General features: G+C 32.3%; 1 protein-coding gene and 2 pseudogenes across 1 annotated transcript; 1 reads left to right on the plus strand and 2 right to left on the minus strand.

The window, feature by feature from the left end:
- The first annotated feature begins 342 nt into the window (after positions 1–342).
- On the plus strand, positions 343–1,285 carry LOC149511344 (cysteine-rich receptor-like protein kinase 11). Its single transcript, XM_089755155.1, has 4 exons — positions 343–508; positions 665–793; positions 935–1,050; positions 1,169–1,285. The coding sequence occupies exons 1-4, from the start codon at positions 343–345 to the stop codon at positions 1,283–1,285; spliced, it is 528 nt and encodes a 175-aa protein (XP_089611281.1).
- Positions 1,286–1,932: 647 nt separating this feature from the next.
- LOC111275148 (cysteine-rich receptor-like protein kinase 25) overlaps positions 1,933–27,574 on the minus strand; it is a 28,576-nt pseudogene continuing 2,934 nt past the window's right edge.
- LOC149511345 (uncharacterized) lies at positions 6,949–7,779 on the minus strand (annotated as a pseudogene).

Genomic DNA, 27,574 nt, shown 5'->3' on the forward strand with positions numbered 1-27,574 from the left:
CACTTTGCAGAGGCTTCTCTGCAGAAGATTGTTTTACCTATGTCAATTTTACAGCTCAACAACTGATAGCAAGCTGTCCAAATCAGAAAGAAGCATTATCGTGGAATGGTGATATTCCATGTTTAGTGCGATATTCAAATCAATCCTTTGTTTGGGTTCTAGCTCTAGATCCTATACAGGGGAAGATTAACCCGAATGACATCAATGACGCCGCATCGAATGTAACACAATTTTTTAAGCTTTGGGGGGGATTAATGGAGGCCGTGGCTGCAAAAGCTTCCATGAGAATTCTAGGCTTAAGTATGCAACTGGAATGGCTGATGCGATGCAGGCACTAATGCGATGCACTCAGATTTGTCCGAGAGAGATTGCTTAACTTGCCTAAGGACATTGGTGCGTCGGTATACAGCATGTTGCGGTGCTTATCAAGGAGGTTGTGTCGAGACATTAAGCTGTCGTATGTGTTGGGATTTGTATACCTTCTTTACACCAACTGCTGACACTCTGCGTATATATCTTTCGCCTCCACCTAGTTTTTTCCTCCAGATTTAACTACTAATCAACAGCAACGATAAAAGGTAAGTTCTAAGGCATGGCCCTCTAGGTGAAATTGGTTTCTACTGCATTTGGCGATATTACTTCAACACATTTCTTGCTTGTGCAGATAACAAAGGAGGTCTTCCATCTCGAACTGAGGTAATTATTGCTATTCCCATCATTATTTTCATAGCAATAGTCGCCCGCATTTGTGTTCTTCTACAAAAGAGAAGGAAGTCAAGGCAACAGATGAAAAGTAAGTTACAGTCAGGGAAGTTCATGTATACTTCAGATATACTGGCTATAAATAGCTTAATTATGTATATGGTCCGCTAAACTTTGGAGGTCTTTTTCTTTTATTTTTCATGTGTTAATTGACGTTATTGTTAAACCACAGACAACGATGATGGCTTGGAATCATTGCAACTTCACTTCAAATCAGTCAAAGAGGCAACAGACAATTTCTCCGAGGATAACATGCTTGGGCTGGGTGGATTTGGTGCTGTTTATAAGGTACGTACGTAATTACAGATTGACATGGCAGGCAAGTGAAGCCTTCAATTTAGGGGTTTTGCCAATCATCTTTTTCAGTTTATGGATATTGAAACAAATTAATCGGCGAGTATTTCAGTTCCTCGTTATTCATTCAAGGGAAAAAAAACAAAGAGGAGTTTACACCAATGGATACAAGTGGAAGAGTCAAACTGACTGTTGCAAATTGGCTTATCTTAATCCTTCAGAGCATTAGAAGAAGATGCTTTTCTACCGGCCCCATTTGCGCCAAGGGCAGCTTTTATGTTTTAGACATTTCTGGCCGTTAATTAAAATATGATTATGGTCATGACATTTGAGATTGAGGGAGTAAATCAAAATTAAAGAGGAAGGAAACCATGGGAGCAGTCTGACTCCACCTGAGAAATCCAAATACATGCCAAAGGATCAGGCAGGGCTGATTATTGCAATTCGGAATCCAAGTTATTATTTGGGTTCATAATTTCGAGAACTTATTAATCTAGACAGTATAACACAAGAAAAAGGCCAGGTTGGGCCACAAGGCCAGGTTCAGGAATGGCCACCAATTCGGCTGATATGCAAAGGTGATGCTACAAATTAACTGTTAATCATTAACCCAATAGGCAGGCCCATGCATCTATGGTGGGTTCAACACAAATATACTGTTGTGAGTTACTCTTTTTTTTTTTAATATATTTTCCTATTTTAAAATACTAGTGTATATAATTTTTTTATAAATCGTAGAAACTGTTATGACAAATATAAAAGGCAAACTTATCATAGGTTTTGAGTGAACTTTTATATATCAATTAAGACTTCGAAATTTCAACTCTATTGGACTTGGAATATTTTGCAGAAAAAATAAAATAAACGCTACCTTGGGTATGTTTCAAGAAAAGGAGACCCAATTTATGGACGACGGCACAGCCGGGAAGCCAAATTGATTAAACTCCACTTCGTTTGTTGGAATGCCGGATTTGTTTTTATAGCGAAAGAAAGATGCCGGGCGCTGAGGTACCACTGAGGTAAGAACATTGCTACTGTTGAGCATAAGCACTATTGTAGTCATGGAGGGTCTCTTGGCCGGATCTTCCTGAATGCATAACAAGCCAATCTGGATGCACCTAATAACTTCATCTTCTAAACAGGAATCTCTCAATGTTAGATCCAATAGTTCCAAGGGTTCTCCCTTACTCCAGAGTTCCCAGCTCTACATGCAACACAACGTATTCATGTTCATAGATTTTGCGCCTTACCTTTTGAAATTCAATTTGAAGATTTTTCCATTTATACTCGCATAGCTTAAGAGGTCCTCGAAGCCATCTACCTGATGAAAGCTGTTGTTCTTCTTGCCACTGATAATCTCAAGAACTGAGACTCCGGACTATACACATCAGATTTCACAGAAAATTGTCCATGCATTGCATATTCTGGAGACACATAACCACTACAAACCAACAATATTAATTAAGATAGTTGATTTAGCAAAAAAGATATACACTATAGGGGTTTTGGTTTTTAGCGGTGTTTTTTTAACCGTTTAATGGCATTTATTAACGCCGCTATAAAGTTACGGCATTTGCGAAAAAATATCATACAGAGTGCCGCCTATACACACGTTACGGTAAATAGCGACGTTTTCAAAAAAATGTCTCAATATTAATGGCATTTGTATGTGAAGCGCTGTCATTTTAGTGGCGTTTATATCTTAAAGACGCCGTTATTTCAGTGACATTTTTATGAGAAAAATGCCATTCCATTGACGGCGTTTGTAACAGAAAACGCTGCTACTTTGCATGGCGTTTGAATCTGAAAACGCTTCAATATTTGCGACGTTTATATCTTTTAGGCGCCGCTAATTTAGTGGCGTTGTTATGAGAAAAATGCCGTTGCTTTAGTGGTGTTTCTAAAAAAAAGGCCATCGAACTAGCGACATTTGCTAGAAAGAGCACCGCTACTACTAGTGGCGTTTTATGCTACAAACGCCACTAAATTATTCATTTAGCAGCATTGGCCAACGCAAACGTCATCATTATGTAAAATTTTTTTTTCAATTTTTATAATAAATTTTTTTTTTCATTAAAGAGCTTAAATTCAGAAACTAAAATTAATATTAACTTCATTCACGTTTAAATATACATATAATTAATACAAAGTTTAATAATTAGTATAATAACATTCAAATATTGTAAATACATTAACCAAATAAAAAATTAAAAATGTATGAAATGGATGACTACATACATTATGCTGATTGCCAATTGATGAAGAAAATTTCCACCTTAGTCACTAACGTGCTCAATAACCTACTGAATAATACCATACAATTTTTAACACTTCATTGTATGCTTATTTTTTATTTAAAAATTTTAATATTTACTAAATATAATACTTGAGTTGATGGAGCACCAATATCATTTTCTGAAAATTATTGTTGCACAAAATTCATAAGATGATCGAATCAATCATGCAACTGCTGAAATTTTGCATGCTCTAGCTCCATTCTAGTACGTTTTTCTTCAATTTTGGCACGCTCTTGTTTTCTTTCTGCTTCCATTTGTTAAAAACGTTGTTGCATAGTTTGTAACTCCCCTCTCAATATTGAAATGTCTCGTGAAAACTGACTTGCTGATAGTGTAAATTGCGGAGAGTTATATCCATAGTAGGCAGATGGTGTTAGACCCAATCCAAGGCCTCGGACCCGTTCATGCCTTTCTTTTTCAGCAACTTATATGAATATCCAATTTTTCATTTCTTGCATGTTGAGAGAACCTTCAAATGTTACTTCAATCTCAACAACCATTTTCTTTTTAGCTTTCTCTTGTGAATTTGTTATATACAACAATTAAGTTTAATGACTAATTGATTATATGTTAAAAACAGTTAATATTTACTTTATGTTAAAATAGATGATACAAATTACCATAATTTCTTGTGTTTCGACATTCATGTAAGATTTATATTTTTTTTGTGTTACGCGAAAAAGTTCCACATGTCCAATTGTACTACCTATCTCATTCTCTTATACAAAAACATATGTTATTTGATAGGATACATATCAACCGTAACTTATTTATGCATAAATCTTGTCAATCAAGTATTAAAATTTCGAATAACTTTAATCTCTTTTATTTTTATTTTGGCCATATAACAACACAATAGTCTTAAATATATGCAAAGAATAAATGTATTTTAGGCTTTCACACATATCGATCATAGAAACCATATTCAATTATTTTCTCTTGGTTTAATATGAATGATTGAAGTTATTCAATATGTTGAAAGGCATCTAAAATTTATTTGTATATTTGCCTTTTAAATGCAAAAATATTCCCAAACAGAGTTAACTAACAACTTTTTCTCTCATATGAACCATAGAAACCAATTTCAATCGATCGGACAAGCTTAATATCAAGTATTGAAGGTATCGAAACTATTAAAAATCAACAATAACAACAACCAGATAATAAAGGCTTAAATATACATAAACAGTAACCTTTCATACATATCATCTATGTAACTAAGTTTAAAACTTTTGATAAGTTTAATATCATGTATTGAAACAATCAAATCTATTAAAACAGAACAATAAACGTTAATTTCCATATTTACTTTTCAATGGTAGAAAAAGTTCATTAATTGGAATAAGTTAATTATCATAAACTTACGATTTCTTTTTGCTTTCTTGCAAAATTTTTTTATCCACTAGTGTGGCTATATTTCTATTGCTTTCTACTACCAATCCCAATTTGTTCTCTTTCCTGTCATAAAAAATAATTACCTATATGATGAAATACAAATATTACCAACTTAAACCATCAAACACTTTCATCATTTCATTTTATTATACAAAGTTATAAACTAGTTCCTCTCCTTTTCTTGAGAACTAAAATCTAACCAGTTGTTCATATTGCCACCTAATCACATTACGGGGTAGATTTTGCATAATCGCCTCTACAGTACTATTTCGATCGAAATACTTATTCTTCAAACTATGCTTATAATCTTTCCATTTCTTTTCCAAGGACTTAAGCACATATGAAGTTGGTATTTCAAGTACAAATCTTGACTGTAATAATACAATAAGAAAAGTTTGAATAAGTAAACAAAATGTAAAATAAAAAATTTGAATATATCTAATTAATTATACTAATACCACAATAAAGTTTAACGCATCGGCCTTAACTTCTTTTGGAATATTATGCCATGTTTCATAATGAATAGGCAATTTCATTCAATTACAGGCTAGCATGCCTAGAAATCCAGCTAATAGTTGAGCCTTTTCACCAATTTATTGCCTATCAGCATTTGCAGACACTACAATACACTCGTTAGGAGGTAGTGGAAACAATTGCTTCAAAGTTGTCCGGCCTCTGGTTCTCCGTTGACCATTGTTATCAACTGCAACAAATATATAATATATTTGTAAAATCGTAATACTTTTATGATTATACTCGAATTCTCAAATTGGAGTATATCATACCTGCATTCGAATTTATTGCATAATCAATTGATGGGGTACTATATAAACCTGGACCTTCTATATTGCCTTATCCAATATCAGTTGAAGGGTTAAAAGTGATGGAGTTAGATCCGATAGTACGTTCATTTCCCTCCAAAGGATTCAGTCCATAGCCAATATATTCAGGTGTCGCAAATGGTTTTGAACTAATATCTTTGATATGTTTTCCTTTTAACCTACTTCTCTGCATTGTAGCTTACCTACATCATAAAAGCGAATATAGAAAAATAATTAGATCAAAAAATATATAAAGACATTTTCAATTTAAGAAATCAAAACCTATGATACATAAAGAACATATTGATTTAATTAAATCAAAATATAATGTATGATTTAGAAGACAATAATTAAACAATAGCGAATGTGGCATTATTTACATATTATTATTTACTACATTATGTCTTAAACACTTGAATTACAAATTATAGGTGCAAGGAATCATGGTTCGTAAATGTCTTCAGTAACATTTTCGCGGACCTACTAAGTGTAGGTACTAGAGATATTCTCATCCAAGTTTTGTTGAGCAAAAGGATAACATTCAGTTCTATGTTCAACATCATCTTTGGTATCTAACCCCATATCAAATAAGTCTCTAGGTGTGTTTCGAAGAACAACAAACCAACCCAATTCTTTTGGATCTTCAGAGTAAAATACTTGTTTAACTTGAGATGAAAATACATAAGGTTCATCGATGAGGTATTGTCTTGTGTGAATTAATCGAGAAAAATTAACAAGTGTAAATTCATACTGATCTTTCTTAAGACCCCTCTCACTATTCACATCTGCCCAATCACATCGAAATAAGATAGCTTTTCACTTGCCATAATAATCCAGCTCAATGTTGTCATTAATCATGCCATAATAGTCAACATTTCCTTTTAAAGGGTTTGTGTCCTTAGCACTAGCATAGCTAGTAGTTGATGAAGTCACAACAACTCCTTAATTTTATGTACTTTTAAATCTATCATAGGATTTTGTGTGAAATCTAAATCCATTGATGATGAAACCTTTGTATCATTTCACAATCTGGTTCAGATTGTGTGAAAGACACTTCACCTCTTCACTAACAAGCCTTCCACTCCAAACCTATAAAAGTGGAATAAATATATATATATGTTATTAATGTTATTTTTACCGTAAGCATTCTATGTAGATAAAAAATAATGGAAAGTATGTCATTACTTACAGTTACTCCTAACCATTCATAAAAGTTTTTAGCGAACAACTTATCAACCGTTCGAGGGTTTGAAGGTCGATAATGTGTAGGATCTCTCAAATTATTTTTATACTTACTATAAAGCATCATGATAAAGTATTAACAAAAAAAACATAATAAATAATGCCTACTGTAATGTATAATTTGCTTGCTAAACAACTTACGCGCGAAACGATTCAATTGAGTCATGATGAAAAAGAATATATCGATATGCTTGTGCCTAAGATTTATTATCTAACTCCATTAATTCAGCTTTGCCTATGGGTTGTCCAAAACTTTAAAAAAAATAATTGTAAGCCGAGTTTGTATGCTGCATTCTAACATTTCTTGAAGGTCTATTAAATCTCGTTTCAACATCTTCCAAATAATGACAACAAAATATCATACACTCTTATGCTAAATATCCTTCAGCAATAGAACCTTCTGGATAGCATTTGTTACGACAATAAGACTTTAACCTTCCCAAAAACCTATAGCATAAAACATTAGTCATATGTTATTTTAAGTAGATTGGCTTGATAATCAATAAAAACGTAATCAATATATTAACAAATAATACCTTTCAATAGGATACATCCATCGATAATAAATCGGCCCACCGACCTTTGCTTCATATGGAAGGTGGATAACCAAATGCATCATAATAGTGAAAAAGTTTAGAGGGAGGATCTTCTTTAAATGGCATAAAGTAATCGTGACTCGATCTTGAACTTTGTTAAGCTCTTTCACATTCGTACATTTCTAACATAGAGATTTAAATATGTTACTCAATTCAATCACCACAGAAGTCACTTGCTTTGACATTGATGAGCGTAAAGTAATTGAAAGTAAGTCTTGCATCAAAATGTGATAATCATGTGACTTCAATGATGACAGTTTTTACTATTTCATATTCACATATCTTGATATATTTGACGCATAGCCATCCGAAACTTTGACATTTTTCAAAACCTTGCAAAACACATCTTTTTTAGCTTTAGAAATCCCAAAACAAGCAGCAGAAAATCGATATTTACCTTTAAGAAGCAACATCGGATGGAGGTCTAGGTGAATCTCCATATCAACTAGGTTAAGTCAACTTTTAAGTCATTCTTGGATCTTCTATTCACATTGAGAATTGTCCCGATAAAATTTTCGTAAACATTCTTCTCTATGTGCATCAAATCAAGGTTATGGCATAATAAATTATATTCTCAATAAGGCAACTCAAAAAATATACTTTTTTTTCTATAACTCATACTCATTGGGGTCATCTACTTCATCATCTTTTTCATCACTTTGAATATCAAGATCACCAACTTCTATATGACTATCACTAACTTGCGTAATACAAGGCCAAACATTTTTAAAGACGTTTCTCACTCTTTTCCTTGATGGAGTCATTTTTTTCATATGTGAAATTGATATCTTTTAACTTTGACAAGATAGTAGACCCACTAATGGCTAAAGGTGATCTCTTCAACTCTTCAATTTCATCAAAGATATATTTTTGGAATATAAATTGATGATTATCATCTAACCATCGACGATGTCCTATTTAACAGAACTTCCTACCATTACGTAATCACGTTGAACATGTCTGTGCAGCACAGCATGGACAAGCATAATGACCTTTTGTACTCCAACCAGATAAATTTGCATAAACAAGAAAATCGTTGATAGTCCATAATCAAGCAGCACGTATATTGAAGTTTTTTGCATTTGATGCATCATAGGTCTCAACTCTTTTTTATAATTACTTTAACTCTTTAATAAGAGATCGTAAATAGATGTCTATATCATTACCTGAACCTTTTTTTTTAGAATTATCATAGACAATATAAATGACTGTTACTTCATAGCAATCCATGGTGGTAAATTGTAAGAAATCAATATAACTGACCAAGTACTATATGAAGTACTCATAATTTGAAACAAGTTGAATCCATCAAATGTCAGTCCAAGCATAACATTTCAAAGATTAGATGCAAAGTCTGAAAACCTAGAATGAAATGACTTCCATACTAAAAAATCTGCAAGATGCCTCAAAGATCCATCATTCATCTTTTTTTCATGATGCCATCTCATTGAATCTGTAGTTTTGGAAGACATGTAAAGTCATTGTAGTCTTGGTATTAATGGAAAATAGCGTAAAATCTTAACAGGCTTCTTTTTGACACATACCTCATCACCATCATCATTTAACCTTTCATCGAAGTTTTTGTCGACCAAATGAGAAATTCCACACAAATGATAAGATTTTTTATTTTTTCTATCCCTTCAATACAACATGCAATCATTAGGAAAATTATGAATTTTCTTATATTTGAGACCTAAATCCTTGATCATTTTCTTTGATTCCTTACAAGATTCAAGGATTTTTGCAAAAAGAAATATTTCTTTCATAAACTGTAATAATAAAGTCAGAGAGTTTTTTGTCCATCCACACAAGCATTTCAAGTGAAAAAGACGAACATAGAAAGACAACCTTAAATGCTTCGATCCCTCAAAAAGTTCTTCATTCATCTCCTCAAGTAACCTATAGAACTTTGATGCTTTTCCTCTAGGTTGTTGGTTACGTACACCTATCATAGGTTCACCAAATTCATGCATTTCAACAATGGACTGATTAAATCTTTCATTTTCGTGAGAAAGATTATGAAAATTTTGGTTATGAATGTTAAAAGCATCTTGCAACATGCCTTCAATGTCATCTGCTATAAAGGGATCATGTTGGTGATGAAGAGCCTTTAATGTTGAAGAAACTATAGTGGAAGACCTTGACGGTATAGAGTCTCCATGAAAATATCAATTAACATATTCCGATAGAAATCCAATACAAATTAAATGCTCATAAACAACTCGATGCATTTGCCACTCGATATTAGCACATTTCACACATGGGCATAATATCATATTATCTTCACCTGTATTCTTAAATGAAAAATTAAGAAAATTTTCCACTCCATCTCTGTACTCTTGACTTAATCTAGACTTTTGCATCCAACTCTTATCCATTTATTAGTTGCTACATAATCAGACCAAATGTATATAAATAATTAATATGAAAATGAATATGTACAATTACATAGTTTACTATGTTTTAAACAAAAGATAATAACAAAAATAATACTTACACAAAATGATAACTCCTTGGTGTGAAGTAGTTTATCAGCTACCAGATATTATGATTTTAAAACTCTGTTGCTAACGTAGACAGTACCCAAGAGTATATGGTATTGGGGTTGACATAGGGTGAAATAAGGTGGGTTTTGTAGAAAATTTTTTTCACGAAAAAGAAAATCACGATTTGCAAGAGCTGAAGGAATAGTTGAATAAAGTAAAAGCTAAATTCAATAAGTTATTAATAGTTGAAATAGGGTTTTAAAAGACAATGCTTGAATACTAAAAGCGAAAGGAAAGGGAAAGTAAATTGTACTTGGTCTGAAAAGATATAATAAGGAAGATGAAGCTTGAAGTTGGTGATTGGATGCACTAAGTTTGGGAAGATTTTTATTGGACAAGATTATGGAAGACATTTACTAACAAAAAATGCTAACAATAATTGCCTCTCAAATATTTTTTAAATATATTATAGGCACCTTAAACATATCGCCACAGAAATTCTAACATTGTTATTGAATGCGTATATCCAAGAAAGACGCCTTTAATAATTCATATCACAGTTTGTAGTTAATTATTGAAGGTGGTTATAGAAAACAACGTCTTCAATAATTTCACTAAAAAATTTTCGCTGATTATTGAAGGCGTCATTTATTATGACACACCTTCAATATACCATAATGGTAATGGAAGGCGTTTATTTAAACAAGCACCTTCAATATACCTTTAAACTTAGTAATCCATTACAAAAGACGTTTGTTAGAAACAGATATCTTCAAAATTTTTTCACTAAATATTTTAAGAATTATTAAACGCATCTTCTATTGTAAAATATCTTTTGTATACCGCTACACATATTGTAACACTGCTATTGAAGGTGTATATTTAAGATAGACACCTTTAATAATTCCTATTACAGTTTGTATATAATTACTGAAGGCAGTTTTAAAAAACAACACCTTCAATAATTTCCTTAATAAAAGTTTTCAGGATTATTAAAGGCGTCTTTTATTATAAAATGCCTTCTATATATCACTACACATATTGTAACACTATTATTGAAGACGTATATTTAAGATAGACACCTTTAATAATTCCTATCTCAGTTTGTATATAATTACTGAAGGTGGTTTCAAAAAATAACGCCTTCAATAATTTTCCTAATAAAAGTTTTCAGGATTATTAAAGGCGTATTTTATTATAAAACGCCTTTGATATACCACGATGGTAATAAAAGGCGTTTATTAAAAAATACGCCTTCAATTACTAAAGGCGTTTGTTAATAACAGACGGCTTTAAAATTTTCTCACTAAATATTTTAAGAATTAGTAAAGGCATCTTTTACTGTAAAATACCTTCTATATACCGTTACACATATTGTAACACTATTATTGAAAGCGTATATTTAAGATAGATGCCTTTAATAATTCCTATCACAGTTTGTATATAATTACTGAAGGCGGTTTCAGAAAATAACGCCTTCAATAATTTCCCTAATAAAAGTTTTCAGGATTATTAAAGGTATTTTTTATTATAAAACGCCTTCGATATACCACGATGGTAATCGAAGGCGTTTATTAGAAAAGGTGCCTTCAATTACTGAAGGCGTTTGTTACTAACAGACGCCTTCAAAATTTTCTCACTAAATATTTTAAGAATTATTAAAAGTGTCTTCTACTGTAAAATGCCTTCTATATACCGCTACACATATTGTAACATTATTATTGAAGGTATATATTTAAGATAGATGCCTTTAATAATTCCTATCAATAATTCGTATATAATTACTGAAGGCGATTTCAGATAACAACGCCTTTAATATTTTTTTTAAAAAATTTTCTCGGATTATTAAAGACGTTTTTTATTATAAGCTACCTTTAATAATTTGTTATAAACTTTGAAAATTCATACTTATTAAGGTGGTTATTTTATAAAAATGCCTTTTATAATTTTTAAAATTTAAAAAAGGTTTTTTTTTTTTTATAAAAATCGTCTTTAATAAGTTGGGTGCACAATTTTAAAGGTTTATAATTAAAGGCATTTTTTTTTGTAAGAAACACCTTTTATAATCTCCAATAAAATTTTCAAGTGATTATTGAAGGCGTTGTTCCATAAAAATACCTTTATTAATTAATTTTATATTCATTTCTCTGCCTTGAACATAGGAAGTTACAGAGTCTTGGTACACAGAACAATTAAAAGCTGCGTTATTCTACCAAACAAACCAAACCCTTAAACACATTTATACAAGGCCATTGTTTTCTTTCTCTAATTCTTCGCCTCCGACTTTCAACAAATCACCCCTGCGAACCTCTGTTTTAAGTTGGTAAGTCTTTTTTTTTAGTTTACTGTATTATTTATGCCTTCAATAGAGAATTTTTATTTTTTCAGTTCCTTAATATTGGCATATGCATTTATATTTTTCATTAAAATTGGCAAATATGTTGTTTCTATGTAGTACGCATTCCTCTATGTTATGGTTTGCTGAACCTTGTTGACTGATATTGTATTACCGAATGATATTGTATGATATTAGGGGTCTGAATAATATTTCATGCTGAATGGTTTGCTGAACTAGTTGTCTGATATTATTTTGCTAAATAGGTTTGAATGAGGGCTGAATGATATTTCTGAGTGGTTTGCTGAAGGGTGTGTATGAGCACATTACTGAATGATGTGTTAAATGATGTTTTTGTTCTCAGTATGGTATTGGTTGTATTAAATTAAGTACAATGATCAATTTAGAAGGTCATATTGTGTAATTCATATAATTATGATCAATATTGCAGGTAATATGGACTCCGAACAACATCATTCTTTTTCTAATGAATATGCAGAAGAAAAAAGTGTAGGTTAAAAAAGAAAGGGAAGGGGCTCAAATAAACAAATCAAATTAATTGATAGTAAAATTCATGTTGACTTCAATCAAAGTAGGCAGCTTATGTCGAAAGAAGCTGCCAAGATGGCTACTTATATTGGAGCCATTGTCTGTAAGAGGATTTCAATTACGTTCAATAATTGACGATGAGTTCCTGATAATCTAAAGGATGAGATATGGCAGTCCGTTGTGGTATGTTTATGCAACTATTTTGTAAACTTTGTTATATGGTCATTTAAATGAAATTCAATGTGTTGATACTATTTGTGTTAACTTATTTAGGAAAGGTTCGACGTCTTAATTGAGTGTAAAAAGATTGTATTACAATCTGCAGGAAAAGCTTTCAGAGACTTTAAAAGTAGATTAACAACCCAATATATTTTACCGATGGCTAGTGAAGGTGATGTTTTGGCTGTTCCACCTACGGTATATGCAGATGTCATAAGTATGAAAGATTGGATAAATTTTGTTCAATATCGACTTTCAAAAGATTTCTCGGTACACAAACCCATTACCAAATTAAACCAAGTTTATAAGTCTTTATGCAATATAGCCTTTGATTTTCATATGTGATTGACGTAATTTTTTGATTTTGTAAAAAATCAAAGAACAACATCGGGACATTCAGGTCAAACAGCAATATCACCATCGAACAGTAAGAAAAGGATATGCAACTGTAAAGTATGAGCTTGTATGTCTTCGTACACTTGTTTTATACTCATTAATGAATATTTATGAACATTACTTTCATACATTATGATTCTTTTATTGCGGTAATTTAATAGGAATCAGTGAGCTCAAACACAAAAGTTTCTATATGGGATGTTTGGAAACAAGGACATTTACGAAATGATGGATCTTTCACAGATGAAGTAACCAAGGAACTGGCAAAAAAGATTGTATGTATAACTATTTTTTTGCTATAATGTATGATTGACAATGTGGTTGTATGCATGAGTATATACTAGCTTATGTAGATTTGTTCTAATAGCCCAACTTATTATTGTCTTTCAGGATGATTATGTTACCAAAGTAAAATTTGGTGAACTGGCGACCCAGTATGATGAAGATCCTTTGTCTTTAGCATTAGGCACTAAAGAAAAGCTTGGTCAGGTTCGTGGGGTTGGTAAATTTGTCTTGCCATCAACGTATTTTGGTAAACAAGCAAAAACCCCATGAATGAGAAATGTACAGTATGAAGCAATAATTTCGCAACAACAGTAACAAATTAATGACCAGAAGCAACACCTTAATGACCAATAGCAAAGACTCGCTACTTTGGAGTCTATGTGGGCAGCAATACAGCAGGTAATGCCAGTACCCCAGCCTGATAGCATCGTCCCTGTACGAAAAGCTATCGATGCAAGTAACGAAGCGATCCCATCATCCATTACCACCCAAGAAGTAAGATTTTTGTTATAATTTGAATATTAATTTGATTATAATATTGAGTGATTTGGTTTTAATACTTATAGATAAGTTTAATACTGTAGGAGGATGTTCAGCCTTAATGTTTGACCCTTGCCCAAGCTTTCATGGATGAGTTAACAAAATATTCACTGGATAAATGTACTGGCGAAAACTTCATATCTATTGAGGCTAAGGAAGACTTATTTGATAAATAATCATTTTCTTTCATTGGTGTGGATAAGGTGAAAGAATTTTGTGAAATGGATGAATTATCAGCTGCTGAAATCGTTACTTATATAAGGTAAGCTTATAAATATAAATATGCACATTCAATATGTAGTAAGTTAGTATTAGGGTGTAATACTAATCAACAGTGTTGATTGTTATCGTGTAGCTTCCTATATAAAGAGCTGAAGGGGAGACAGTTGACGAACAGATTTCAATTTATTGACCCCAACTTCATTAGTGAACAGAGTGGGACAGTCGTGTATCGTGCTAATCATGTGATCCAATGCATGAAAAGATTGACTGATTATTATTTGCTCTCGTATAATGCGCAATAAGCTATATTCAAACCTTAATTACTCCAACCTGCTCCATTCTATGATCTGATGCTTATTCTGAGTATATCATTGTTATTATTTTGCAGTCATCATTGGGTGCTTATTGTGATTGACACCAAATCTTTAACACCATACCTTTTTAATTCAGTTAATCCAACGGGAATGCCTAACCCCGATATTGAAACTTTTATAAAAAGGTATTACAGTACTTTATTATAATATTATATATGTTCTGTTTCTTCATATTATAAATTTTATTTAGGTTCCCACTAATTTTTTTTCTTTTTAATTTAGAATAATATCTACATTCAATAAAAAAAATAAAGAAACCAAAATGGGTGTCATTATCAGTAAATGTCAAATTTATTCTTTTAATGCTAGGTTTGTGTAGATAATTACTTTCTAAACTGACTCAATTTAATTTTCAGGTTCCTCGTCAACTTGGTAATACTGAATGTTGATATTATGTCTTTCATTTTATGCGGAAGATTGTGTTACATGATTTTATGACCACACCATTCAAGGTTAGTATAAATTTCATAAATTCGTTATATATTTACAAAAATAAAATGGTACATTATGTTCTCATTTCTTAACATTTACTTTTGATTTTTTTTAGTGGGAGGATAAAAAAAGCTTCATAGAAGAGGAGCTGGATGAAGTCCGTAATGAATGGTGTGATTATGTATTGTCATTTATCAATGTTGATAAACCTTCAGGTTAGACATTGTTGGTTGATTGTAAATATATGTCGAACAAATTGTTATAATGTTGTTAACATGCAATGTTGAATGGAAACTTTAAGTTTGTACATTGGGGGTATTGGTTTAATATTATTGATATACTTAATATGAATACACTATGCGTAAATATTTAATTACTGAGTACGATTATTTCAAAAAAGTATATTAATATGGCAACGTTATCAGTTTTAATTTCGGATGTGTGGTAAATTTTTTGGAATACAACAATGTTCATTATGTAAATTCCAAAATGTAATTCATAGTATCAGATATATAAACCAAATATTTTCTGGGCATAAATATACATCTGACAACAAATATTTTTCTGAGCATAAACATACAACTGACTTCAAATATCAATTATGTTTATTTGATGTAATTAATGAAGGTGTTTTTAGCAAGAAAACGCCTTCATTCACCCCTACAGAAAACATTGAAGGTGTTTTTTTTTTATCAAAATCACCTTTAATAATCCCCACAGAAAATTATTATCTGGAATATTAAAGGCATTTTGGGCAAAAAATGCCTTCAATAATACCAACTAAAAATAAATTAAATAGATTATGAATGGCATTTTCCTACGGGTAATGCCTTCAATAATCCTAAGAAAAAGTTATGAAGGTATTTTTTGATATAGCCGCCTTTAATAATCCGACCATTAAAAATTATTCCTGCGAATATTAAAGGCATTTTGAGCCAAAAACACCTTCAACCATCCCATCCAAGTTTTGTCTATGGAATATTGAAGGTGTTTATTGTAAAACCACCTTTAAAAATTCAAAAAACATTTACTGGATTATAGAAGGCGAGTTCGGCCAAAAATGCCTTCAATAATCGACCTCATATTTTTTCTATCGATTGTTAAGGGTGTCTCTCAACCAAAAACGCCTTCAATATTCTATGATAAATTTTTTAAAGCAATTGGTAAAGGCGTTTATGCAAAAAAAAAACACTTAGAATAATCAATAACAAATAATATGTACCTAAACCCAAAAAAAGCCTGAAAAATGGATCGAACCAACAATCTTATGGTAATTAAACATCCGTATGATCCTAACAATTTGATAAGCTTAATATTGGTTAAGTTTTTGTAGAAAATAAATTTAATAAGACTGGAAAATTTTTTTGTCTAAATATTAAAGGTGTTTCTTGTAGACAATGCCTTTTTTAATCTCATACAAATTTTTATGACAAGATTATTGAAGGTGTTGTCTCTAAAAAATATGCCTTAACTATTCATCAAAACTTTTAGTAAAAAATATTCAAGATAATTTAGTCGAGAAGCACCTCTAATATCAAGTCTTCGGTGGCGTTTATAAGTAACAATGCCACTATTTGAATAATTAGTGATGTTTGGATAATAAACGTCTGAAGTTTTATAAAAACACGAAAGCTAGAGGCGTTTGTAAGTGAAAGGTCACTACAAACTGTCGCTAATACGCCATTTTGCTATAGTGATAATAAATGATTTAAAACGTTAATTAAGGACTGCTAATGTAACTTAGTCTTAGATCCTTGATTAAAATTTGCATATGTTTATTTGTTAAAAGTGTTTGTGTCGAGCTTCAATCTCAGGGTATTTCTGAAAAGATAAAAGAGAGTGACAGTTAGAGGCAAAGGTAGCGAGTGTTTTCTACGTTTGCACTCTGATGGGCAAATCAAAATAAATGAGGTCAAAAAAATGTTAGTAAGAAGAATTGGAAGTAGATTGAACTTGCCTTAATAATGCTTGGATATTCATATTTATAGGTAAGAGATAAGGGACTATCAGGGGACAATAAGAATATGGCCAAGTTGATGTGGCATTAAATATGTTAGCAAAAATGTTGAAATTACCCATGGCTGTCTATTAAGAGCTTCTAATAAGAAAAATGATCACTATACCCTTTTGACCATCAAATGTCCCTAATATTTTATCTTCTCTTAAGCAGTTTGAATATGAGACAGTTGGGTATGTGGTCGATACATTCTATATAAACTAGATAAGCAAAGGAGGATGATGTGAAATTTGAAACTTGACATCATAGTGAATGTTGGCATTCTGAGATAATTAGCCTTAAGTCGTGGTTCGACATTATGGGGTTTGATTTTACACGTATATCTTGGTTTGAGTGCATAGCCGGCTTGACGGTTGTCGAGGTGTTAGTTGTTTGAGATGATCTGAGATTAGTGTTAGGGTTCATCTAGTTAACATAAAACTTTGTGTTTTATTTCAAGTTTGAATTTAAGTTTATTTCAAACTCTAATGATGAACAGTGTATCTGATCTGGCTAGTTTAACTTAGGGTTTGTTGTTTTGGCTGGTTTGATTATATTAAATAAAGAGAGAGTAGTTTGAGCAAAAAAATTTAAAAAAAGAAGATGAAAAGACGTCTTTCCATCTTCACTCTAACTTGAGGTGTAGTATATACCATTTATTTGATTTGAGGCACGACTAGATAAAGGGTTGTTAGAGCTTTCATTTTCACCTTTTTGCTTTCTTTATTCTTTGTCTAATTTAAAATTTTCAACGTCAAAAACTTTTTAGCCTTAAAGTAGTTTTCTTTATCACTCGTTTTCTCTATTTTTTTTGGATACATACTTTTAATCATATCTTTTAGTTTTAATTTTGGAGAAGGTCGAGAGTTTTAAGGTAGAATCTAAGGGGTCAGCTCGGGTAGAATGATGACGACCTGATTTTGCCTATCTTTGAAAGTCATGATTGTTAGAGAATGGCTTTCTGGTTTAACCTGATGTCTAAAAAAAGATAGCAACGAAAGTAGAAGAATGTTCGGGCAAGAGAAGAACGAGTCATGAGTACAAAAAAACTGCATGTTCAAATAGATTTTAACCTACGAAATTCTTATTCTTTTCCTATTTCTTAGGTCAATCCGTCTTTTATGGTTGACCTTCCTTCATCTTCAGCTGTTCCCTCTCTAAGGTCTAGTCTCATTAGTTTTTTTTTTATTTTTGCTCATCCACCTATAAATGTTTTTGTTGTCACTTCTATCCCTCATCGATAAGTTTTTATTGAGATTACTTTTTCTTTTGAAGAGTCTCTACCTCATCTTTTTTCCCTCGAGATTGTGTTTCTTTTAGCTATGGTTCACCTCAGAATCTTACCTTTACTCAGGAGTTAAAGTCTTTTAATGATAAGAATTCTGATGACGATGAGGGTTTCAAAGAGGAATAAAATGAAGGAAATACCTTGACTAGGGAAAGCGATGGTCAAGAAGGGGATCTTATAGAGTAAGATGAGTTGATCAAGGTTTTTATATATACTCCTTATGACCTTGGTATAATCTCTAAGGACATGATGAAGGAACTAAAAGGCAAGGCTAATCCTGAAAATTGTCCTAATATGTGTTAAACTTATCATGTTCACACTCTGATAATGACCTTCATTATTTTTAGAAAGAGGTACAACATATTAATGCCAAACTCCTCAGATCGAGTCACCGATAATTGTAGCCACATCAACTTTATGTATATTAAGATTTATTTATGGCTAATTTGAGGTTTTTTTTTTCATTCTTTGCTTGTTTTAATTTTTAATTCTTACAATTTGACCATTATTCAGCTCACTCCCAGCTCTATATAGTACATAATAGGCTTTATAATTATTTGTCAACATCTAAACATTTTTCTTGCTCACCTTCTATTTAGGAAAATTTTTTTCATAAAAAAACACCCCAATGATAAGAGGTGGTATTCCGTAATAGCATAGCCCAATAAAAATTATTCGTCGATTGCTTGAGCTCTATAAAAAATTGAAAACTATTCTTTCTTTGCCTTAAAAAGCAAAAAATAAATAAAAGAGGTGAGATTGAGGTCAGGGCCGCTATCGAAGTTGAGGCATGAGAGATAATAAATGGGCCTAGCATTTTTATGGATACACCAATAGCTCTTTTTATTTTAGATTTATCTGATTGGGATAAAATAATAGAGTACACTCATAGAAAGGAACTCATAATTGATACCCATAGGCTGACCTCCCTCAAAGTAATAAATAAAATGAAGTATTGGGGTTGGTGTGAGATAACCTCATAAGATTTTATTTTAACTTCATTTTTATTAAATTGTTAGCTCAGTTTTACAGTGATGTTTGTCAGCGAAGATTTTAACTTTTTTTTATTTTAGCATGCACCTAGCCCATTTAGATTGAAGAAAGAAAAGAGTCTTCTTCACAATATACATATTTGAATGCGATAAAAGTAAGTCTTAAAGAAAGAATATAAAGAAGCAAAAGACTTTTCATACTTTTTTCATTAGTTCTTTTTTGCAAATTTGATGTCCATGGATCTAAAAATTCATTTCGGACACTTAAACCTTTTCAAATTGTTTCTTTTTAAGAACCAAAAAGATTTGTGTATTATTTCCCTAAAAAATGTCAAAAAGAACAAAAGGCCTTGGACACATAATGGATCTTAAAGTATTATTTTTGCATCTCCTTAATCCCACATTAGGAAAAAATTTAGCTTAGGGCCCCATCTCGTAAAAAGGTCAAGGTCATCAATCCTTTGACCTAGCACTCCCTTACAGTCTGTAAGACAAAATCTAAAACTTATCAAGAAGTCTCTATAGCACCTTTTCTAGCAAAAATCTAAAGGTCAAAGCCTCTTTTTCCTCATTGGAGAATCATAAGACAAGGGTATTAAGGCCCAACTCAGAGAAGATATGCACAAGGTTGGAGTGTACTCTTACCGATGACCCTACTGACAACCTCGACATGGGGAAAAATGTTTTGTAAAGTCGTAGTCCCTTCTTTTGGTAAGTAATACTTGATTCTAGCTAAGATTTTTTTATTATTCTTTCTTTTACTAAGTCTAAGTTCATTTTATGTAGTCTAATAGAAGCTTCCACCTCAGTTTTTGGATAACACCAACCAAGCCCTCCACCATGCCTACCTTGCCATGGCTCACTTGTTCAAGGCCAAGAAGGATGTGACTATCCTAACTGAAGAGCACAAGAAAAGCTTAGACACTCTGGGCAATGTTTGATCCAACTTGAATGCCTTTCACAAGAAAGAAGCTGAATAAAGAAAAAGAAATAAGAGTTGATAGTAAAATTGGACACCATCTTGATTAAGAAAGTCTTCATCGATTTTATGAGAAAGCCAACCAAGCTCAAGCTTAATGATGCTTAGGCTAAGATAATAAGGTTAAGGTCTGAGTTGAAGGCTAGAGATAGGGAAAAAGTAGATCTAAAAAAAAAGCTATTAAGGACTTCAAGGTTTCTAATGAATTCTTTCAACTCTAAATGGAGTTCTCTAAGGTCAATGTGCTCAGTACTTTTGATCAAGCCAATAATGAAGTACAATTCAAATTTATCGACCTTAACCTTGATCTTTTTGATATTAATATCAATAATATTAGATTGAGACCTCTTCCATGTCAACCCGAAAAAGAAAAAACGAAAGAAGATGATGATATGGCCATGGATGCCAAACTTGAGGTAGCTTTGAAGGTCGAGCATGAAGTGGATAACCTAAGTAAGTTGAGACCATTACTGCTATTCTGTTGATGAAGGTGTATTGTTGCAACTGTTGCTATTGATGTTGCTGACACATAATTTTTTTTAGCTTTTTATGAAATTTTTGTTTAGAAATGTCGATATATGAAGTTAGTTTTTGTGGTGACCTAAAATAGGAACCTCTTGCTGACAGGGCTTTTAATGACAACTTTTATATCGATCATACCAACAGAAAATCAAATATATATTTTGCTCAATTCAATTTAAGTTGTAGTTCAATTTCATTATTATTTTTTCTTTACTAGTAAAGTTTAAACTAGGTTAATCATGGTAACATGGGTTATATGGATTTGTGGTAATAAGTTTAAGCTCAGTATTTAATTTGACGAAGTTAATTTGATCAAACCCGGTTAAGTGATTCGAAGATTTACCTAGTCACTTAAGAATATCTCAAATTAAATTAACTTGAGAATTCATTTAAATTTCAGGTTAGATTTTATTAGATCAATTAGTGTATGAGCTAAGTGTAAGCGTTAGCATCATCAGGTAAGTGTAATTTAATTTTTATATTCAAGTACAAAGTACAAGTATGAGCTCGATTTAGTCCAAGCTACTAGTAATAGATTTTTAAGTTATTCGCATTTTATGTCCTTGGGATGATGTTACCATTCATATCCTATAACTCGTAAGTCGCATCCTGGATGATCTTTTTTACTATATATGGTCCTTTCAAGTTAGGGCTAGTTTGCTACCTCGATCATCTATTCTTAAGGCTTTAACTTTTTTAAGCACCAGGTCATCTTTTCAGATGTGTTTATGTTGAACCTTTTTGTTATAATAGCTAGACACCTTTTGTTGATAAACTGTTATCTAATGAGATCTAGGTTGGCCATTAGCATTGCATCTTTTTTTTTTACCTTAATTCGACCTTCAAGCTCAAAAGGATGATCTCAATAGGTACTAAGGCCTCTATTTCAAGTGCTAAGTGAAATAGGGTTTCGCCTGTTGGTACCTTAATAGTCATCTTTAAGGCTTATAGTCTTTTGGTAGTTCATCGACCTACTTCTTTTATGTTCATCTAGTTTTTTTTAGGGCTTTTAATATTATCTTGTTCATCGCTTCAACCTATCTCTTAGACTGAGAATGGGCAACCGATGTAAATTTCAAGTTGATGTGAAGATTTGAACACCATTATTTGAATTTGGATTTTTGAATTGTTTGCCATTATCTGTTATTGTGGACTGAGGTAGGTCGAATCTACAAACTATATTCCTTCACATAAATTTCTCAACTTGGACCTCTATCGTAGTGGTCAAAGCCTCAATTTTGAGTCATTTTGTGAAGTAATCTATTACTACTAAAGTAAATTTTTTTGACCCATGGTTGGGGTGAATGGTTCAAGGACATCATTCTCCACTACATGAAGGGCTACAAGCTGATGATAGGAGTGAGCTTGATCATGGGAAACTATTGCACGTGAGCAAGCTTCTGATATTTATCACAGCTCTTAATCAGTTCAGTCACTTTCATTTTAATGGTGGGCCAATAATAGCCTACCTAAGCACTTTGTAAACTAATGGCCAAGGTTTGAAGTGATTTTCACATATTCCTTCATGGATTTCTCATAGGACATACTTTATTTCTTCCTCATAATGTATATTAGATAAAGCAGGCTAAAAGATCATCTGTATAATATCCCTTTGATCATCATGTACCGAAGAGCTTTTCTCATCAATGTTTTAGCTAAGATCTTATCTTCGAATAGCACTCACATGTATGTTTTGATCGAATCATCCAAGTTTTCTTTTTCTTGATTTACTTTACAAACTCTTTCATGGTGTTTTTGTGCGCTAGTTATTTTACTATGGCTTGAACCAAGCTTTTTGTGTCATTATTCCTGAACCCAACTTAGAGAAGAAATTTGCCAACGAATTTTAGAACCTCGATATCTTTTTTACCTCGAACTTAGTAAAACCAAAAACTAGGGCTAATGCTTTATCCAGATATTTTTGAATTCTTTTTTCTTAAGCTTTGAGCTTCTCATTTATTTTATTGACTACTAATTGAAATTCACTATATACAGTTATATATTAAACATTTAGCTTGGTTGTCAATCTTAAACCAGCTATTAATGCCTCATATTTTGCCTTATTGTTAGTTGCCCTAAATTTAAATCTTAAGGCGTATAAATATTATAGTCCTTTTGATCTGATTAGAATGAGGCATGCTCTTCCACTATGGTTCGTGGCTAATCCATCAACAAAAAGCTTTTAAGTTTCTTGGTTTGAGGTTTTTTCTTTTTTCTCAAGTTGTCTTTTAATATGGACCAAGGTAAACTCTATAATGAAGTTTTCTAGCACCTGAAATTTCAAGGTCGACCTAGGTAGTATATGTAGGTCAAACTTGCTGAGCTCTACTGCCCATTTGATTAACCTCTCTAACATTTTTAGCTTCTATTAGACTTGTCTTAGTGGTTGATCAATAATACATGAATCATATGGATTTGAAAATATGACTTAAGTTTTTTGACCAAAATGACAATCGCAAAAGCTAATTTTTTTATACTGCTATAGTTAATTTCTGGCCCTATCATTACTTTACTCATAAAATAGACTACCTTTGCTTTTCCTCTTTTTCTTATACTAAGATCAAGCTAATGGCCTGGTTCATTGTGGCTATGTCTAACTATAAGATTTTACCAGGTTTTGGCCTAGATAAGATAAGTGGAAAGGATAAGAACTCTTTGAGTTTTTTAAAAGTTTTTTTGGTACCGATGGGTCTACTTGAGGTTAAAAATACTTTTGAAAATTTTAAAAAATGACAAACATCATTTTGTCAACCAAAATATAAATCAAATTAGGAAGGCTATTATTTTAGTTAGCATTTGTACTTTTTTTACTAAGGTTAGTGCCTTCATGTTTAGGATTTCTTGAACCTTTTTTTGGTTCTCTTTTATCCTCTTATTATTAATCATATAATAAAAAAACTTACCTGACATGATCCCAAAAGCACTTTTGCTTGGGTTAAGTCTTATATTATACTTTTTTGAGATGTTAAAGGTCTCTTTAAAGTCTTTCAAATACCCGATCAAGCTTTTACTTTTGATTATCATGTCGTTCACATATACTTCCATGTTATGATCAATCTAGTTTTTAAACACCTTGTTAACTAGCTTTTAGTAGGTCATCCTTGCATTTTTTAATCTGAAAAGCATCACCTTATAACAATAAAAGCCTTTTTTGATAATAAAAGTCATCTTTTTCTTATCATTTTTTAGCATTTTGATTTGATTATAACTAAAGCATGCATCCATAAAGCTAATAAAGCCATATTCGGCATTATTATCTATTAACTGATCTATGCTAAGGAGAGAAAAACTGTCTTTTAAGCATGCTTTGCTCACGTAGGTAAAGTCAACATCCATATTCCATTTTTCACTTTGTTTTTTAACCATAATCACATTTGCTATCCATTCAAGGTAATACACCTTCTTGATAAAGCCTATTTGAAGTAATTTGTTGACCTCCTCTTTGATAGCCCTTTATCTTTTTGGGCAAAGGTTCTTTTCTTTTGTCGAACTGATTTTACCTCGAGATTAGCATATAACCTATGAACCATCACTTCAATATCAATTTTGGATATATCAGATGTTGTCCAGATGAATAGGTTGACATTATTTCTTAGAAGTTGAATTAACTGATCCTTGCGTTGAAGTTAATTTTAATCTACATGTGTGTTTTAAAGATGTTATCCCAAAATGGTAAAACCACGAGATCCCCGGCTGGCTCAGGTTGATTTTCTTCTTAGTTTAGTCTTTGGTCAATTTTTTTTTATTCGGTTAGGTCAAGACCATGTTTTATGAAGACAGATTCTGACTTTATGATTCATGTATTGTTGGTGACTTGCTAAAATACATGTTTGAATTGGTACGTATTTTTCATTTCAAGTTATATTTTGGCTGGCATGTTAGGTCGGTCTAAATGACATGTAATTGTTTACATTAACTTAAAAGTTTGATCATCTTTAGAGTTACTTCAAAAATTTTAAAAATGTAACAAAATATTTCTTTTGTTGGAGCTTAAGAGCTCGAAGCGGCTTAAGAGCACTCTTCTATTAGGTCGATCTTACGTTATATGTTTTTGCTTATGGTTTTTTTTTGCTTTCCTATTTTTATTGTTAGCCCCTCCTCAGTACTCTTGATTTTGGTCAAACCACTAGTCTATTTCTCAATACTCCCCTTCATTATTGTGACATAATACTATCGTGTAGTGAATTGGTCTCCTTTAACTTTTTCAGTCTTGTTAAATGTTAAAAATTTTACTTTCAGATGAGAGCTGAGCTTATGAGCCGTATAATAAATTGGTTAGGTCGACCTAATATCATATTATTGGTAAATGGAGCATCCACAACTATAAATTCTATGACTGTGGTGATAGTCTTCGGTTCTGTCCTTAAAGAGATAGATAGTTTGATGGTTTTTTTCATTGAAACCTATTTTTTCCCAAATCCCACTAGTGTTTTGGTGATCAATTACAACTGGTCTTCATCAATTCCTATTTTTTCATGGTTTTATAGTGCATGAATTTGGCTGAGCTTTGTTTATCAAACAAGATTCTCTTGACTACACAATTGTATACTATAGCTATGATTACTATAGTATCATCATGTGGGTGCTAGATTCTTTTCAAAATTTTCGGACTGAATGAGATTAGTTTATCTTTTTAGTCTTTTTTTCTTGTCAAGGTACCTACGTCCATGATCATGCTTAGTTTAAACTTTTTTTGGCCAAACTTGAGCTGCCTCTAGTGGCTACATTAATCACTTTAGCGATTGGCCTGTTGTTATCAATTCAGACTTCTTCTTATCTCGGTTCATCTCATCAAAATTTTTTTTTCTTTTTTTTTAGCCTTCCTTTCTTGTCCCGAATGGGCTCTCTTCGGTCTTATCTGTAATTGGTTCTAAGTTAACCTTGTCTTCACTGTTCTACAAACATCCTTAACTGACCTCTCTTTATTAGAGCTTTGATCTCATTTTTTTAAGTTAATGTAGTTTTTAGTATTATAATTTATGTCCTTATGGAAGGCACATCTTTTAGTCAGATCCATTTTTATTTTTGTCTCAGTGACTTTGACCATTTGAGCTTAAGATTTTTCTTAATTTATATCAGAATCCTCTTTCGGGAAGTATTCAACAAGGTGTAGTTTCTATCGTCATTGAGGCTTCTAGCCCTATTTTGTCTCTCTCTTGGGGGAGGATGATAAAAATCCTTGTAATTTTTACAACTGAAAAGAGAGAATGAGCCTCTTTCACCTCGACTGTCAAGGAAGAGGGATGAGTCTTTCTCACCTCAATTGTTTCTTATTGTAACTTTGACATTTATATATTTTTCAACCATAACTAGGACATCAACCAGAGTCTTAGATGGCTCTAGTGATAAGGTCAATTTTAGATGGTACTCTCTATCTTTGAGTCAACTTGTTTGAGCGACCACAACGACCGTTTACTCTAAGTCTTTTACCTGCAGAACTTATGCGTTAAATGCATTATGTAACTCTTTAGAGATTCATTGTGACCCTGGTGGATTGACATCAAACTTAAAGTCATCTTTTTTATCCTTCGACTACTTACAAATCGAAATAGAAAAGAGTGGATGAGTTCTTTGAAAGTTGTAATTGAACTCGGTTCCAAGCTACTATACCAAGATCGACTTGTGCCCTTTAGAGTGGTAACGAGGTCTTTACACATCAAAGCTTTGTCTGCACAGTGCATTATCACGATAGTCTTATAAAGTTTTAAATGATTGAAGGGGTCAAAAGTACCATCGTAGGTTTCTAAGGTTGGCATTTTAAATCCTTTGAGATGTATGGCTCTTTTGATCTCTTCAATAAAGGGTGAAGTTTCCAAAAATTTAAGCTCATCCTCAAATGCCGCTACCTTTGTTTTGAGCTTTTTCTCTATGGCTTGCATCCAAGGTTTCAAGTCCTTGTTTGGTTGGGGTTCAAGGTTTGTTTGTTTGGAATTTTGAGTCATAGCATGTGTCGAATTGTGACTGGGGTAGTGGCTGACTAGAGTATTGTGCTTCTCTTCTTTGGAGGCCAAAGATGCTTCTATCTCTTCATAACTTGGTTGTCTTACTATGACTCCTTGGCCAAGGGTGATCAGGTCAGGCATTTTCAAAGCTTGTGGTGGGATTATGGTTTGTAGCATTTGTTTGAGAGCCTATATTTGCTCAGTCAAAACCTGAAATTGTTCCATGGTTGAGCCAGTTTATGGTAGGGCAAGTTGGTCTGAGTGTTGGCTATTGTGTGTTTTCGTTTTGACTAGGATGACGGTCTCTCCTTCTTCTAACATTCTTTTCTTGGGTAGCATTGTTTCATGCTTGGCCAGTGAGTGGAAAAAAGCCCCTACCTAGCGTGCTAAATATTTGTGCCAAGCTTCGATCTCAGGGTATTCTTGAAAAGATAGAAGAAAAGGACGATTATAGGCAAAAGCAAGGAATGTTCCCTACATTGCACTCTAACACGCAAGGCAGAATGAATAAGGTTAGAAGGAGATTAGTAAGAAGAATTGGGAGTATTTTAAACTTACCTTAATGATACTTGGACATTCATATTTATAAGTAAGAGATAAGGGACCATCG

This window comes from Durio zibethinus, chromosome 26 (assembly GCF_047325235.1).
Source record: "Durio zibethinus cultivar Kanyao isolate XHJ-2024 chromosome 26, ASM4732523v1, whole genome shotgun sequence".
NCBI classification, from domain to species: Eukaryota; Viridiplantae; Streptophyta; class Magnoliopsida; order Malvales; family Malvaceae; genus Durio; species Durio zibethinus.